A 16,730-nucleotide genomic window follows, 5' to 3' on the forward strand; every position below is an offset into this window, starting at 1 on the left:
CATTTTATGTCTATACAGCATTTTGTTCATTTGTTGATGGACATTTGGGTTGTTTCTGCGTTTTGGCTATTACGACTAATGCTCTGTGAACATTTGTATACAAGGTTTTTGTTCAGTTTTGTTTTAAATTTTATTTATTTTTAGTGAGGGGGAAGGGAGGGAGAAAGAGTGGGAGAGAAACATCAAATGTTGTTGCCTGTCATGTGCCACAACTGGAGACCTGGCCCACAACCCAGGCATGTGCCCTGACCAAGAATTGAACAGGCGACCCCTCGGTTCACAGGCCGGCACTCAATCGACTGAGCCACGCCAGCCAGGGCTGTATACAAGGTTTTGTGTGGATATATGTGGCTTCATTTTTTATTTGAATGTATTCCTAGTAGTAAATTGCTAGGTCACATCGTGCTTCTATGTTTAACCTTTTGAGTAACTGCTAGACTATTTTCCATAGTGATGGCACCATCTTACATTCCCTTCCTATAATTCCAATTCCCATTATGAAGGTTCTAACCTCTCTACACATGTGCTAACACTTATATTCTATCTTTGTGATCATAGCCATCCTGGCAGGTGTAAGGTGGTATCTCATTGTGGTTTTGATTTGCATTTCTCTGGTAGCATCTTTTCGTGTGCTTTTTGGCCATCTGTATATCTTTTTTGAAGAAATGTCTCATCAAATCCTTTGCTTATTCTTTAATTGGATTATTTATATTTTTCCTATGGAGCTGTTTAAGATACAGTCACCTTATCAGGTATATAATTTGGAAATATTTCTCCCATTCTGTGGGTTTGCCTTTTCACTTTCTTGATGGTGGCCTTCAAGTATCAAAAGTTTTTAATTTTGATGAAGTCCAGCTTATCTGTTCTATCTTTTGTCACTCATCTAAGAAGGCTTCACATTATTTTTAAGTGTATGTGGAACATTGACAAAAATTAACCATATAGTGATCCACAAACCAAGTCTCAGTATATTTTGAAGGGTTGAGATTGACCAAAGCACATTTTCTGAGCCCAACAGACTTAATCTGGAAATCAGTAATAAAAATAACTAAAAAACTGATTCCATATAACCTATGGTTCGGGAAAAAACCACAACAGAAATTAGATAATGATAAATAAATCATAATGAAGATGCAATATCAAACTTGTGGGTGAGCAGCTAAAGCTCTATTTAGAGGGAAATTTATATTCTTAAAATACATATACAATTGACCCTTGAACAATGCTGGGGTACAGATAATGTATTATAGAATTGTACACCTGAAAACTACATAACTTTATTAACTAGTATCACACCAATAAATTTTGTATGTTATATGAAATATATAAGAGTAAGCTAAATAAAATGTTAAGAAAATCATAAGGAAGAGAAAAATACATTTATAGCATTTATTGAAAAAATCCATACATCCCTGGCTGGTGTGGCTCAGTGGATTGAGTGCCAGCTCGTGAACCAGAAAGTAGCAAGTTCAACTCCAGGTCCGGGCACATGCCTAGGTTGTAGGCCAGGTCCCCATTAAGGGGTGTGTGAGAAGCAACTGATGGATATTTCTCTCCCTCTCTTTCTCCCTCCTTCCTTCCCCTCTCTCTAAAAATAAATAAATAAAATCTTAGAAAAATGAAAAAAAATCCTCGTACAAATGGATCCACTCACTTCAAACTTGGGTTGTTCAAGAGTCAGCTGTGTAAGAAAGGAAGAAAGGCTGAAAGCCAATTATCTCAGAAGCTACAAAATAATTAGCAAGTGCAGTAGGGAGTGATCACATGACTACCTGGAGAGTGTGTGTGGGAGAGGAAGGAGACCCAGCTCCCCGTGGGAGGAGTGCACCTTAAGCAGGCTGGCCATAGGGTCTGGCTGCCTGGGTGGTAAACTCATCCATCCTTTCATTGTTTGGGAAACTGGGCAGATGTTTTCCTCCTCTGGGTCTGTTTTCATATCTGTAAATTGGAAAGAAAAGCTCTCACCTCCTGGGTTTGTTGTGAGTGTTCTTTTTCTTTTTTTTAATCCTCACCTGAGGACATTTTTTCATTGCTTTTAGAGAGAGAGGAAGGGAGGAAGACAAACACCAATGTGGGAGAGAAACATGATTGTTTGCCTTCTCGTATGTGCCCCAATCAGGGATTGAACCTGCAGCCTGAGTATGCGCCCTGGCTGGGGATCAACCTGAGACCTTTCAGTCCATGAGACAACACTCCAACCAACTGAGCCACACTAGCCAGAGCTGTTGTGAGTTTAGTTTTGTTTTGTTCTGTTTAGATTTGATTGATTGATTGATTTATATTTAGAAAGAAGGGAACTGAGGGAGAAACATCACTGTGTGGTTGCCTCTTGCGAGCCTCCTACTGGGAACCTGGCCGGCAACCCAGACATGTGCCCTGACTGGGAATCGCACCATCAACTCTTTGGTTCGCAGGTTGGCACTCGATCCACTGAACCACGCCAGTCAGGGCTGTTGTGAGTTTAAATGGGTTACTACATGCGAGCATTGGGAAGGTGCTTACCACCAAGTGGGTGCTATCCTGATTAGTCTGAGGATCTGTTTCTCTGTGAGAGTGAGTCACATCTCACAGGCCCCAGGCCAGCATGTGCCCCACTCCACAGGGGTGAATCAGCGTCCTGGGTTCCAGAGTGATAACGTTTGGATCTTTCTGCTCACCCAGATCCAGGGCTCACTGGAGTGCCGCTGCCTGATGGCCACTCACCAGGCCCCCAGGAGCCGAGTGCCCTGGGACCAGGATGGCTTCCTGCAAGTGAAGATGGAGGATGAGGAGGCCAGCCTCTCCCAGGTCCAGGAATGTGGCCTTGGCAACATGGTCCACCCCGAGGCTGCTCGTCTGCTCTTCCGGCACTTCCACTATGAGGAGGCATCCAACCCGCATGAGACCCTGGCCCAACTCCACAAGCTCTGCTACCAATGGCTGCAGCCCGAGGTGCACTCCAAGGAGCAGATGCTGGACTTGCTGGTGCTGGAGCAGTTCCTGGACATGCTGCCCCCTAAGATCCAGGCCTGGGTGGGGGCCCAGTGCCCCAAGAGCGGCAAGGAGGCCGCCATGCTGGTAGAGGATCTGTCTCAGGCACTGAGCAAGAGAGGTGAGGGGCAGTGAGGGGCAGGTGTTTGCAGGACACCGTAGGCAGGGTCTGGGCAGGAACAGGGGAGGACAGGGCAGGCTTGGGGTCCCTCAGCACTTGTCCTCCCATTTATAATTCACTCATATCTCACACTGTGCTAAGCACGTCTGTTTTTATGACTAATGACCCAACACCCAGATCAGAGTGACTGAAGCAAAGTTAGGAGGCCTCAGGACTGTGTCTGGGAGTCGGTCAATGGCATCAGGATTCTTTTTTAATCGTTCTGTTTTTCATTTGGTTTTTCTTGTGATAGCTTCATTCTTAAGTCATTTCTTTCTCCAGGGGAGACAAAACTGGCCCAGCAGCTCCAGGGGGAGAACAGAGAAAGGTCCCCATGCTGAGCCCTGTGAATTGTTTGGGGCCTTATGCTTGTCTTTGACTGACCAGACCCACAGAATGACATGAGCAAGGGAAGCTCCTCAGAGGAAAACTAGGCTCTGATACCAGATGAGGGGCTGAGTCCCTAGGGTGTGGGTGGGGGAAAGAAACACCAGGTGTCCCTGTGCGCTCCCTCTGAGCCTCCTCCCACTCCCCTTGTCGGCCTCCAGGGTCTGAGTGATCAGACCTGCCCTGGGCCTGAGTGGGCCAGAGCAGGAAGCGAAGACTCCTCCCGGAAGGGGCCAGCCCCACCAGAAGATAGCAGATGGTGGGGTGAGCATGCCAGACACTCAGGAGGAGGTGTGGCCTGGGTAGGAGGAACACAGAGTTTGTACATAGAAGGATCATCAAGGCCTGGTAGGTGCAGCCACTGCTCTGACTCCTGGCTGTGTGACTCTCTTGTGCCTCAGTTTCCCTGTCAGTAAAATGGATATTGCGGTTGTAATACCTATTTCAATGTCACTGAGCTGTATTAAATACACGTGAACTGTAGTTGCCAGGATAATTTATTCAGCTCCTTGAAAAACAGACATTTCTGGAAGAAGTTGGTCAGGTACCCTCCCTTGGCCCCATTGGCTATGCCCAGGCCGATGCCAGAGGCAAGGCCTCCGGAGAGAATGGCCCCATCCTCTGCAGGGTCGAAAAAATGCAAAATGGGCCTGAAAGGATGAGAGAGAGAGCCAGCAGTCCAGGCAGAGAGAGGTGGGGCAAAGGTCCCATGTTGTATGTGGACCAGTGCATTCTGGGAAGGGCAGATTCTGGAATAAAAGAAGGAGGCAGAGGGTGGGGGGGTTGGCAGGGAACCCAGCACTTGGCCAGCAGGGTTGGGGGAGCTGAGGGGACGTCTGCAGGATTCAAGAACAAGATACTAGAGCCGAAACCCCAGCTTAGCCACTAGCTAACTGTGTGACCTTGTACAAGTTACTCAGCCTCTCTGAGCTTATGTGATCTTGTACTATTTACTCAAGACTTTCCCTCAGCTGGGCCTCAGTTTCCCTGTCTGAACTGCAGAGTGAAGCCGAAACAAGGCAGTGGACGTTACGTACTGCACCTGGAGCCTAATAATGGCCAGCAGCCCGAGGAGGCGAGCAGTGTATTCATCCTCTCTTACAGATGGGGAAACTGAGGCCAGACGAGGGCAAGATCGCCCCAGGCCCAGGAGCCATCCAGCGGCAGCGCTGGGGCCCCACTATGGACTCAGTGTAGTTACACTGTTCCTCCTTCCTGTGATCTGCCCAGGGACCAATGCGCTGTGCACTCATCAAGCATAGGTTGGGGTAGGTGTACCTCCACTGCAAACACAACCCAATCTCTATCTGTCCGTAACCCTGCTCTGCCCGCACAGTACTATACAGAGACTGGGCCGCAGGCCTCTGGGTATGGAGAGGCCAGGCGGGCACATCACACCCTTACAGCAGCAGTTGTCCACTTGGGTTCGATGTCGAGTTGACTGGAGGAAATTTCACAGTCACTGGCATCGGGGGTTGATCCCTCATCCAGCCAGAGCACCTTCAGACTCACCCAGACCCAGAGGCTAGGTGCTGAGTGCGAGGGGCACCGAGGCCATCGGGGGGGACATGAACAACAATGGCGAGGAGAGATCCCTCCCATGTTCACTGTCTCACTCTCACTGTCTTTCAAATCAGTTCATTTGAGCCCAAATCAGGAGCCCTAAAGAATGGAATTTGGGAGTGGTGGGGAGATTAGATGGTCTCAAAAGTGATACAGCTTTTGATGATTCAGGATGACCAGCCATGTGGCCTTTGTCATTCAAGACACCAATGGAGACATTTCCCTATGGAAACGGGGCTGCATGTCAGAAGTGGCCCACGTGTCTTCTTGTAGAGTGAGGCCAGTACAGGGAGAGGTGTGGGGGAAGGGCTGACGTTGCGGTTTGGGTTGTTTCAGGATGGGAGCCAGGAGCCGAGCCCTCAGAGGCAAGCTGCGAGCACAGCCATTCAGAAGCGTCAGACATGGCCACTGAGGCCCTTGTGGGGGGTGTTTCCCCAGGACACGCCTTTGGTGACACCTTTGAACCCCAAGGCAGCTCAGAGAAACTGTCAGGACTCTCGGGGGACGTCTGGACAAAGTCTGCCACCCGAGAAGCAGATTGCAGGCACACTCCAGAGCCTCACGAGGGTGCCCCCATGGACCAGCCCAGCTTTGAATCTGGTGCCTCTGGAAGCAGTCCCAGTGTGTGGCCAGACGTCACCTGGGAAGAGAAGACTCCTGAGGAGAAATTCGGTCCGTTGGCTGGTCCTGGGACAGAGCCTCCATGTGTGCACACGGGGAGGACATCTTCCAAGTGCAGAGAATGTGGGAAAATGTTCCAGAGCACCCGGGCCCTGGAGGCACACTGGAAGAGCCATTCCCGGAAGACACCCTACACCTGCAGTGAGTGCGGGAAAGCCTTCAGCCGGAGCACCCACCTGGCCCAGCACCAGGTCGTGCACACGGGGGCAAAGCCCCATGAGTGTAATGAGTGTGGCAAGGCCTTCAGCCGGGTCACCCACCTGACGCAGCATCAGCGCATCCACACAGGGGAGAAGCCCTACAGGTGCGGGGACTGTGGCAAAACCTTCAGCCGCAGCACCCACCTCACTCAGCACCAGCGGGTGCACACAGGTGAGCGGCCCTACACATGTGATGTGTGTGGCAAGGCCTTCAGCCAGAGTGCCCACCTGACACAGCACGTGCGCACCCACACAGGGGAGAAACCCTATAGGTGTGACCCTTGTGGGAGAGCCTTCAGCGATTGCTCAGCTCTGATCAGGCACCTGAGGGTCCACTCTGGGGAGAAGCCATACCAGTGCCAGATTTGTCCAAAGGCCTTTGCGCAGAGCTCCTCCCTCACCGAGCACCAGAGGGTCCACACAGGGGAGAAGCCCTACAAGTGCAGCAACTGTGGGAAGGCCTTCAGCCGCAGCTCCGCCCTCCTGGTGCACCTGCGCGTCCATATCACGGTGCTGCGGTGACCCACCAGGTGGCTCCCTTGGGCTCAGCATGGTAGAGAAACCCTGAATTCCAAAGGAGCCAGGGAAGATGGGATGGATCATTGATGACTCCCCCAGAATGATGAGTTCTTAAGGTCAGACCTAGGGCTGTCTGGGAGCAACTCTGCATTTGAGGACCCGGATGAATCCAGGTTCCAGAAGGATCCCACTGTCTTCCGTCCCTCTAGACACATCTCAGAGAAAGGACAGGTGAGCTGAGGAGCTGGATTTGTCCTCAGAGCCAGTAAGTTGGGTAGCATTTCTCTCAGGACTCAGGAGTCCCAGGATGGTCCTGGCTGGGTCTCCAGCTTCATGCTCCTGTTTCTCCCCTGCTTAGCCCATGTGGGACACTGCCCATGCCACCTCTGGGCCTTTGCACCGACTGTTCCACTGCAGTTATTCACATCCAACTCCCAGGCTGGCTTGCAAGTCTGCCTCTTCCATGAGGCATTCTCCAGACACCGTGTCATCCTCACTGAGGATGGTGCTGACACTTGCCTGGAGGCATTTGTCTGTGACTCTCCCCCTCCCACGTTCCACCAGACGTTGGCCCTTTTGGTTTTACCTGTACTCACCTGTACTTTGTTTTCTTCTCCATCGTCACCTTGTGTGAGCCCTCATCGCCTCTCATGGATTCCAGCAAGGGGCCCTTCCAGACCCCCTTCCTGCCTTCTTCACACCAGCCCCCAGCTGCTCATTCCACACCCTGAACCTGATCGTGTTCTCCATGGCAGAAAGCTCTCTAGTGCATCCCTTGTACAGCAGAGCTTCCTGAAAGGATTGCAGGTTTGCCAAGATGAGAGTTGCCTTGGGCCCCAAGCAACCTCGCCAGTTACCTTCACGTGTGTGTCTGAATGTGGTCAATTCTCTATGTGTCCCATGATATGAAATGGTTTCAAAGGACTGCTGTCTGGGAGGGACCTCAGACTCCTGCACCTGTCCATTCATGAGCATTTGTGATGTTGCCCCACTGGCCATATTGAACTACTAGCGGTTCTTGAAGAAGCCATACTTTTCCCCACCGATGTGCCTTCATACCTGTGCCCAGGACCCTTCTCTTCACTTTCCTCCAAGATGTTTCACATATCCTCCCCCTCCCCAACAAAGTGCCAGCCACCTCCTCAGGCTGACTTCAGCTCTCCCTTCTTGCTCTCAGAGCTCCAATAACGTAACCTCTCCCAAATTTCCTACCATGTGGTATTCGCTCCTTGCAGAATGTAGGGCCATGTTTTATTTTCTGATCCACCAGGTGTTACTACAGGACACAACAGGACAGGTCCTGACTCACATCTGGTTGCCACAACCCACATGGCGCTGTCCTTGTGTATGTTTTCTGGACTGTCTTGCACCACAGTGAGCCCTGCAAGGCAAGAACAACCTGACTTTTCACAGGACCCCAGCACTCACATGGGCCTGGCGCTCAATAAAATGTTACCACTCTGGCTCAGTAGATTGAGTGCCAACCTGCAAACCAAAAGGTCACTGGTTTGGTTTCTAGTCAGGGCACATACCTGGGTTGCAGGCCAGGTCCCCAGTTGGGGGTGAGCAAGAGGCAACCAATCAATGTATCTGTCACACATTGCTGTTTCCCTCTTTCTTCCTCCCTTCCCCTTTCTCTGAAAGTAAATAAAATCTTTAAGGAAAAAAAAAGATTCAGAATAATAAGGTGAGACCCAGGAAGACAGATCTGTCAGTGTCTCTGAGAGAGCCCCAGATACACCCAGACTCAGGCCAACTGCCTGCCACCCACATTGCAGCTGAGGCTGGCAGAAGAGGAAATGGCTAGACATAAGGAAAAACTCAGAGACAGGAGACGTGTGTTTCACATGGGCACAGGGAGTGGAGAAGGCATGGGCCTGAAGTCAGTGACCACCTTTGTGCAGCACCTGTCCCAGGGCCTGGCTCTGACTGTGACTTGCTCATTCATCTCCACCTCCCTCTACCCCAACTCTCCCAGTCTCTATCACCAAAGAATGGACTCCTCCTCCTGCTGACATTGGACATCTCGAGACCACTTTACATGTCTGCCCATGTCTGTCTAAAGCAGGAGGAGGTCAGGGGGGAAATGAATCCTTATTAAGGGTCTATGTGTGCTGGTCAGTCTGCCAAATAATTTATATATATCAACTGATTCAGTCCCCATACAACACTGAGGAGGGGACGATCACTCCCGTGTTACAGAGGCAGGGACGAGGGGGTCTGACCAAGTTTATACTGCCAGGAACTTGGAACACTCAGATTTGGGAGCATGTACAAATAATCAACATCAATGAGTGTTACAGTACTCAATAAACCAAGTAAGACAAACACATTGGATTTCTTTCAAGTCTAGGCATATTTTTTATTTTTTAATAAGTGTTTCCATTTTTAATCCTCACCCAGGGATATGCTCATTGGTTTTAGAGAGGAAGGGAAAGAGAGAAACATCCATCAGTTGCCTCTCATAAGCGCCCTAACGGGATCAAATCCACAACCTAGATATATGCCCTGCATGGGGGTCAAACCTGCAACCCTTTGGTGTGCAAGATGAGATGGTGTTCCAACCAACTGAGCCACCCAGCAACGGCGTGTTTATTTTGTTTTTCTAAACAATTTTAGAACATGTTTGTCCTCAGAAAAAAGAAACCCTCCACCCATTAACTGGCAGTCATTGTCCCTACCCTCTTCCCCAGCCCTAGGCAACAATGAGTCTATTTCTTGTCTCTATGGATTTGTCTATTCTGGACATTTCCCATAAATGAAATTATGTGTCCTTACGTGGCTGGCCCCTTAGCGCATATTTTTAAGGTGCATCCATGTGGTAGCATTTACTAACACTTCATTTGGATAGACCACATTTTGTTTATTATTCAACTGCTAATGGACACTGTGAGTAATGTTGCTGTGAAGGTTAGTGTACAGGTTTCTGTGTGGCTCTATATTTTCATTTCTCTTGGCTATACATGGAAGAGAGAATTGCTGAGTCATATGTTCTCTTAAATTTAACATGTTGAGGAACTGCCACATTGTTTTCCAAAGCAGCTGCACAATTTTACATTCCCACCAACAGTGTAGCAGGGTTCCAGCTTCTCCATATCCTTACCAACTCTTGATATTGTCTGTCTTTTTAATTTGAGTTTTTGAAACTTATTTTTAGAGATGGAAATGGAGGGAGAGAAACATCGATTGGTTGCCTCTCACATGCCCCCAGGAGGGGAACCGGCCCACAACCCAGGCATGTGCTCTTACCAGGGACTGAGCCAGCAACCTTTTGGTTCACAGGCCAGCACCCAATCCATTGAGCCACACCAGACAGGGTTGTCTTTTTTATTTTAACCTCCCCAGTTCAAGTGAAGTGGTATCTCATGGTTTTGATTTTGACTTGATTTTTTTAAAGATTTTATTTTTAGAGAGGGGAGGAGGGAAGGAGAGAGAGTACAAGAGAGACATCAATGTGTGGCTGTCTCTCACGTACCCCCTACTGGGGACCTAGCCCACAACCCAGGCATGTGCCCTAAGTGGGAATTGAACCGGTGACCCTTTGGTTTGCAGGGTGCCACTCAGTCCACTGAGCCACAGCAGCCAGGACAGAAGGGCATACTTAAAACAAGGACACGGGAAAGCTGAGGGTAAATGAATATAGAAGGATGTACAAGGTAGGCAGGAAACTGAAGGAAACCAATGGAGCTGTATTAATTTCAGACATTAACAAGCTATGTGTTTAAACTTGTAGAATTGCACACACAAACATATAAACTAAATGGATATAGAGATGTTGATTATGTCATGGTTACATTTGTCAGACACCATCAAACACTTGAAAGATATTGTGTGTAAATAAAACCTTAAGTTGATTTTTACAGAATAGGCTTGTATCTGTTTAAATCATAGGAAATTGTGTGTTAAAAAATCAAGTACCAGTAATTTCATGTTGTTCAGTGTAATTAAATTGCCAATATTTGATACTCTTTATCCACAAAGAAGTAATTTCCTATGATTTAAACTAATACAACCCATTTTTTTTTTTAAGATTTTATTTTCAGAAAGAGGGGAAGGGAGGGAGAAAGGGAGAGAAATACTGATATGTGGTTCCCTCTCATACACCCCCAACTGGGGACCTGGTCTGCAACCCAGGCATGTGCCCCGACGGGAAATTGAACTGGCAACCCTTTGGTTCACAGGCTGGCACTCAGTCCACTGAGCCACACCAGCCAGGGCAACTAATAGAAACCTATTTTTAACAGCCTAATAGGAAGCTGTTACTGATGTTTTTCCCCCAAAATCAATGATAAAAATTTCACCTGAAGAAAGTAATAAAGAACAAATTAATTCGGAAGTAGGTAAAAGAAGAAAATGCTAATGACACAAGTAGAGAGCAAACAGAAAAGAGACAATTTTTTTAAAAATTAACAAAGCCAAGTTTGTTTTTTGAAAAGATTACTAAAATTTGATAAACCCCCAGCCAAACTGGCAGAGAGATGGGAGAAGGGTTGGGGTAGGGTAGAAGAGAAAACATCAGGCACAAAAGAGGTGACATTGTTATAGACCCTACAGTCGTTCAAAGAATACAGGAATAGGTAAATCACCCCTGGCTGGTGTGGCTCAGTAGATTGAGTGCTGGCCTGCAGACCAAAAGGTTGTGGGTTTGATTCCCAGTCAGGGCATGTGCCTGGGTTGCAGGCCAGGTCCCCATTTGGGGGCCTAAGAAAGGCAACTGATCGCTGTTTCTCTTCCTCTCTTTTCCCTTCTCTTTAAAAACTAATAAAATCTTTAAAAAAGAAAAAAAAAACAATGCACAAATATGTAAATCAGACCACAGATGAAAAAGGCAAATTCCTTGAAAATGCAGCTTATCAAGTATTAGTTGATAACATGAATATACACCCACTGTATGTCAGTACCTGGAGAGCCAAACTCCAGGTAGGGCTGGGCAGGGATTCAGGAGGGTGTTGAGTAACGGGGGCTCAGATCCAAGGGAGAGCAGAGAACAGAGAGTCGTCCCGCCCCCTCACAGCTTCAGGCTCCCACGTGGGACACCTGGCCTTTGGCTGGGGACACAGTCCAGCATCACGACCTGGTGGCCACTCAGACCAGAGGACAGAACTATAAAATGCAGCCTCCTTTGAACTGCCTCCAGGTGTGGGGACTGATTTGGTCAAGATAGGTGTGGGGTTAGGTGTGTCTGGAGCCTCAAGCTACCCGCCCACACGGGCTGGAACCCTGCAGCCTAGAGAGAGAGATTTCTTGGTGGAAGAAAAGAGTCTTGAAAAAGGTGGGTCCTTAGCCCCTCTGCCCTGAGGACCTAACCCAGGGCCCATCCACCTTCAGGACACATGATCCCAGCCCACTTCCCTCTGTCCTGGGCATTCAGCCCCTACAGCAGCAAAAGACGTGTTATAAAGTCTGTGGTCACGTTTATTAATTCCTTGGAGAAATCAGGGAGCGCCCCCTGTCCCCACTGCACTCCCCAGGTCGGGGGGCGTCCAGCCTCCAGCTGCAGCAGGAAGGATCCGAGCCGGACTGAACCAGGATACCCGCAGCAGCCTGGGTCTGCAGTTGGATCAATGTCCTAGACAAATTTGACAAGAGAAATGGCAGGGGAGGGAAGCACCCTGTGTGCAATCAGACCCCGCAGTAAGGAAGCGGCTTAGTCAGCTGCCAGGCCTCCCCCCACCCCACGCCTCCAGCTGACAGAGCCACTCGCCCTGGGGCGTTTCCACATGTTGTTTCCCTGCCTGCCATTTTCCACCAACCCCGGCAGAGGCTAGGCACACTAGCCAATGTGCTGGGAACAGGCATGAGGAAGGATACTCCCGGCAGAGGGCACAGTCTGGGCAAAGGCGGGGATGGGGCAGGGGGTGGCTGGGGAAGAACCTAGGGTTCAGGCCCTGGGGGAACCTCACCTGCCACCTGGAGCTCCACTGGATCACTGAGGTCAGACACAAAGGGCCTGCTGGAGTAGCGGCATCTGTAATTGCCAGCATGTTGGGGCCCAACATAGGTGAGCACAAGGTCCTCTGAGGAGTAACTTGTAGCCACCACTTCGCCTTCTTGCAGCAGCTCAAAGGTGATGTGGGGCACGCGTCTCAAGGGGATCTCGCAGCGCAGGATGGCGTCACGGCCTGGACTCACTGCTCCGCTCCACAGGGGCCGGAGCTGCGGCTTGGGGAGGGGTCCTGGGCACAGCAGAGGGTCAGACCAGTTACTCCCTCACCTCCAGCCGCAGCTGCCCCCGAATCCCTCTGCTGCCCTCCTCTCGCTTAAGCCCAGGCCCACTGGCCTCTGGCCTCCACACCTTTCTTGGCCCGGGATGGAAACAGCTGCCCTCACACCCTGAATACTGCACAGTTCCTGTTCACTGCCACCATCTGTGTCCTGCTTCGCCCCATTCCCCTGGACCCTACCCGTCCCCTAGAGTTGGGCCCTGAACTGAAGCTTCTTGGGGTCCCCACATGTGAGGGCCCGGGGGGAGGGGAAGGAATATGTGACCAAGGGAAATGGTGTTCCCTGCAAAGCCTAGCGCACAGCCCAGCCCAAGGTCAGGAGGCAGGACCTGCGTGCCAGTGGCCTCTGCCCCGTGGAGGCCTTGATGAGGAAATCAGAGGAACAGACCCCAGGGACCGCGAAGACTTGGAGGATTACACATTAACCCTCCTCCCTTGGGGACAGGGGCACAGGCAGGTGTAGGACTAATAATAAGACAACACAGGGAAACTGAGGCGCAGGAGGGCGCTAACCCGCCAGGGATTTCAGCAGCAGAAGCGCTCACGTCCCAGGTAAATAAGTCAAATGTGAGGCTCCCCCAGGACTTCGACGTTTTTTCCGTAAGGATTTCCACGCCGCATTTCCGTAAAAAATCGTCTCTGTGGTCAGTACCGAGGCCGAGAGGGCAAGGCCTTGGCACCAAGGCAAGGCAGGCACCTCACTGTGCCCCGGGACGGAGGGGGCCCGCCCGCTCACCGTTCAGGCTCAGCTCCAGGCGCGGGCTGGGCGCGGAGCCCGCGAAGGGCGGCGCAGTGTCTGCGTAGATGCAGCTGTAGTTGGACCCGTCCAACGGTGAGAGGTCGACCAGTTCGACTACGGCCTCGGAGCCCGCGGGGCTCTGGAGATCAACCACCTGGCGCCTATAGCTGTCCTCGCGCACCAGGGCGAAGCGCAGGCCGTCCCGGGGCGCGCGGCACCGCATCTGCACCATCGCGTGGGGCGCGTTGAACGGGGTGGCCGACGCCGCGGAAAGCTCGGGTGCGGGCAGAGTCTCTGAGGGGGGAACGCGGGTGACCGAAGCGCCGAGAGACTGATCCACCCAGCCCCCTCCGCCCCCTCTAGGACGCCCTCCCGAACTACCCCACCCCAAAAACCGCATCTCCCTCCGTCCCCCGCCCTGCAGGACCTTCTGCACACTTCCTTGTTAATTTCTTTGACCCCCAAGAACAGGTGGGCCCAGGGGGTCATGTTTTGTCATGGTGCCCGCGGCGTCCCCCGCCTCCCTGTCCCCCTTCCCCACTGCTGGCCAGGATCCTCTCCTGGGTTGACACGCCACGTCCGGGTTCTGGACAGGTCCTGTGGCCCAAGTCCGCCGCCCTCTACAAGCAGGTCTCGCGCCCACCTTCCCCCCCATAAGCTGGGGGTCCCCGGATACTTGACGTCCACATGGCCTGCATCACACTTGAGTGTTGACCCAATTAGTTTTTGTGGGACCTTGAAGTTGCTGTGCTCATTGTCTCACTCTCAACTGGGGAAACTGAGGCCGGGTGCATTAATAGGGACTCCAGTCCCAGAACCTTCCGTGGGCGTCTCCCTTGTTCCCCTGGGGCGCAGCACCAAGCTCACCATCGCTGAGCAGCAGCTCCACGGGCGCACTGTCCTGGGACCAGGGCATGTCCTCCCCATGCAGGTGGTAGCGGCAGGTGTAGAGGCCACCGTCCCCCGGGGCCAGTGAGTCCAGCTTAAAGACAACGCGGTCCGGGTTGGTGCTCCACCTCTCTACGTTCAGCACCTTGTCTCCGTGCCGGAGCTCGAACTCCATGCCGCTGTCCAAGGGCCCCACGCAGACGAGGGACGTTTTGGCGCCCACGCGCAGGACCTCCGCAGACTCTCCGTGGACACTCAGCCTGGGCGGCGGCGGTGAGGCTACAAGGCAGGGCGAATAGCTGGGGTGGTGGAGTCCTGGCCACCCTGTTCCCTGAGAAAGCCCAGCCTCCAGCCCTGTTGCAACCCCGGGGCCTCCCCACCGCGCAACAGCATCACAGCAGCGCCCTGCTCAGGCCTGCTGTGGCCCAGGTAACTATTTCCCAGGCTCAGTCCAAGCAGGGGTATTCCGGGTTGGAGGTTGAGGTAAAGCAGCTCTATCCTCCAGGAACCTCCTCGCCCAGGAAGCCCACCTGTTGGTCCACATACTCACCCAGCTCCTGGATGGTCACGGTGGCACTGGGCTCAGAGGGAGTGCCTGCTGCGTGGGTCCGGTAGCTGCAGCTGTAGTTGCCAGCCTGGTGGACTGGGAAGGTGGCCTCCACACCCTGAGGGGCCTCAGCCACCTCCTGAAACTGGTCATCGCCTTTGCGCCTCAGCAGGAAGGTCACACCTCGAAGCCCCCCTTGGCACAGCAGGGTCGTTTTCAGGCCGGGCGTGACCCAGGGCACCGGCTTACTGGAGAGCTGGGGTGGAGGCAGGGTCTCTGCAGGCGGGGCAGGGTGGGTGGTTCTGCATGACCCGGGGGGACACAGCGGCCCAGCAGGACCTGGACCACCACCCTCGAGAAAATGCGAGGGAGCCAGGGCGAGGGACAGGGACATAAAACCAGAGGAGGTGTTATGGGCCCTACTGTGTGCCAGGCCTGCCCTAAGCACTTTCTAGGAATCCTGTCATTTACTCCTCACAACCTTCTGGGGTCCTTATGAAACTCACTCTCACTTTGTAAAAAAATTTTCCCATTCATTTCTAAGAGAGGGGAAGGAAGGGAGAAAGAGAGGCAGAGGAGCATCAGTCGGTTGCCTCTCACATGGCTCCAACCGGGGACCTGGCCCACAACCCAGGCACAAGCCCGGACTGGGAACAGAACCAGCGACCTTTCGGTTTGCAGGCTGGCGCTCAACCCACTAAGCCACACCAGCCAGCACTCACTCTTACTTTATAGATGGGAAAACTGGGGCTCAGCGATGTCAGATGACTTGCCCAGTCACCGAGCCTCTCAGGGCGGAAGAGGAGGACAAGGAGAGTGAGGAGTGGAGGAAGGGAGGCCTCTCCAGCATGACCCCGTCCTCATTGCTCACCTGCGCCCGTCACCTCCACCAGGTTGCTCAGCTCGGTCCATGTCTTGCCAATAGCACAGCGGCAGCGGTAGAGGCCTCGGGTGTCAGCTGTCACTGCTCCTAGCGGGAACCGGTGCTCCATAGTGATTCCATCAAGGTGCACATGTTCCTGGACCACCCCGTCCTTGAACAGCTGCAAACCCGAGGTGGGCAGGCGGGCCTGGCACGTCAACGTCACGTTGGCCCAGGGTTCCAGCAGCGATTCGGCCTCTGCCCACAGGTTCGGCCGGGTCTCAACAACTGCGTGGGGACAGGGCTCAGAGCCAGACACCAGGACATGGGCCCCCACCATGTGCGCCCACCACGACCAGAGCGTGCATGTGCGCACCCACCATCCCCAAGTCCCACATGCACCCAACGTCTTCAGGTCCCAAGTGCCCCCACCACCAGGAGACCAGCCCCGAGCCACCGTCCCAGACCAGGCCCTCACTCACAGATGGCTGCTTCTGCCACTGGGCTCAGGGAGAGACCTGCAGAGACACGTCTATGAAGCCCCCATTCCTGCCCCTGCCTGCCCTCCCTCCGCAGGGGACCCAGGCCCAGATGCCTCACCCCAGAGCAGCAGGAAGGTCACCGGCACGGACATGGCGGTAAGCCTCGCCCCAGCCCCGTGAGCGTCTGAGGTTAAAAAGCCCCAGCGAGGGCAGCGAGTGGAGGAGGACACTGACCTCTTCTGGATGTTTGTCCTTCCCCAAGGCCAGGAGGAGGAGCGGTGCCCGTAGAGGGTGTTGACTACAGGGAAGCCCTGCAGCCACAGGAGGCTCAGCAATAAGTGTGCACAAAACGGACTGTCATGGACACAGACAACAGAATGCTGACTGCTGGAGGGAAGGAGGTATAAGGGGACCAAACGGTAATGGAAAAAAATATGTGATAAAGATCAGCCCTGGCTGGCGTGGCTCAGCGGATTGAATGCTGGTCTGCGAACCAAAGGGTCGCAGA

The 16,730-nt window shown here is 52.5% G+C and overlaps 2 protein-coding genes across 3 annotated transcripts; one reads left to right on the plus strand and one right to left on the minus strand.

The window, feature by feature from the left end:
• Window positions 1–2,678: 2,678 nt before the first annotated feature.
• On the plus strand, window positions 2,679–11,753 carry ZSCAN22 (zinc finger and SCAN domain containing 22). Of its 2 annotated transcripts, none has more exons than XM_054567829.1 (2): window positions 2,679–3,091; window positions 5,417–11,753. In XM_054567829.1, exons 1-2 carry the CDS (start codon window positions 2,692–2,694, stop codon window positions 6,481–6,483), a joined length of 1,467 nt encoding a protein of 488 aa, XP_054423804.1. In that variant the 5' UTR covers window positions 2,679–2,691; the 3' UTR covers window positions 6,484–11,753. The 2 variants fall into 2 exon arrangements, with proteins under 2 accessions (XP_054423804.1, XP_054423805.1); XM_054567830.1 differs by having other exon boundaries at window positions 2,679–3,075; window positions 5,417–6,137.
• A 121-nt stretch (window positions 11,754–11,874) lies between these two features.
• Window positions 11,875–16,468, minus strand: A1BG (alpha-1-B glycoprotein). The gene is made up of 8 exons (XM_054567835.1): window positions 16,341–16,468; window positions 16,223–16,258; window positions 15,750–16,028; window positions 14,882–15,154; window positions 14,311–14,610; window positions 13,441–13,737; window positions 12,384–12,656; window positions 11,875–12,049 (listed from the first exon to the last, which is right to left on the minus strand). Exons 1-8 carry the CDS (start codon window positions 16,372–16,374, stop codon window positions 12,042–12,044), a joined length of 1,500 nt encoding a protein of 499 aa, XP_054423810.1. The 5' UTR covers window positions 16,375–16,468; the 3' UTR covers window positions 11,875–12,041.
• Window positions 16,469–16,730: the final 262 nt, after the last annotated feature.

Source organism: Pteronotus mesoamericanus, unplaced genomic scaffold, assembly GCF_021234165.1.
Source record: "Pteronotus mesoamericanus isolate MK-2021 breed Mesoamerican mustached bat unplaced genomic scaffold, CSHL_Meso_final contig_199, whole genome shotgun sequence".
NCBI lineage: Eukaryota > Metazoa > Chordata > Mammalia > Chiroptera > Mormoopidae > Pteronotus > Pteronotus mesoamericanus.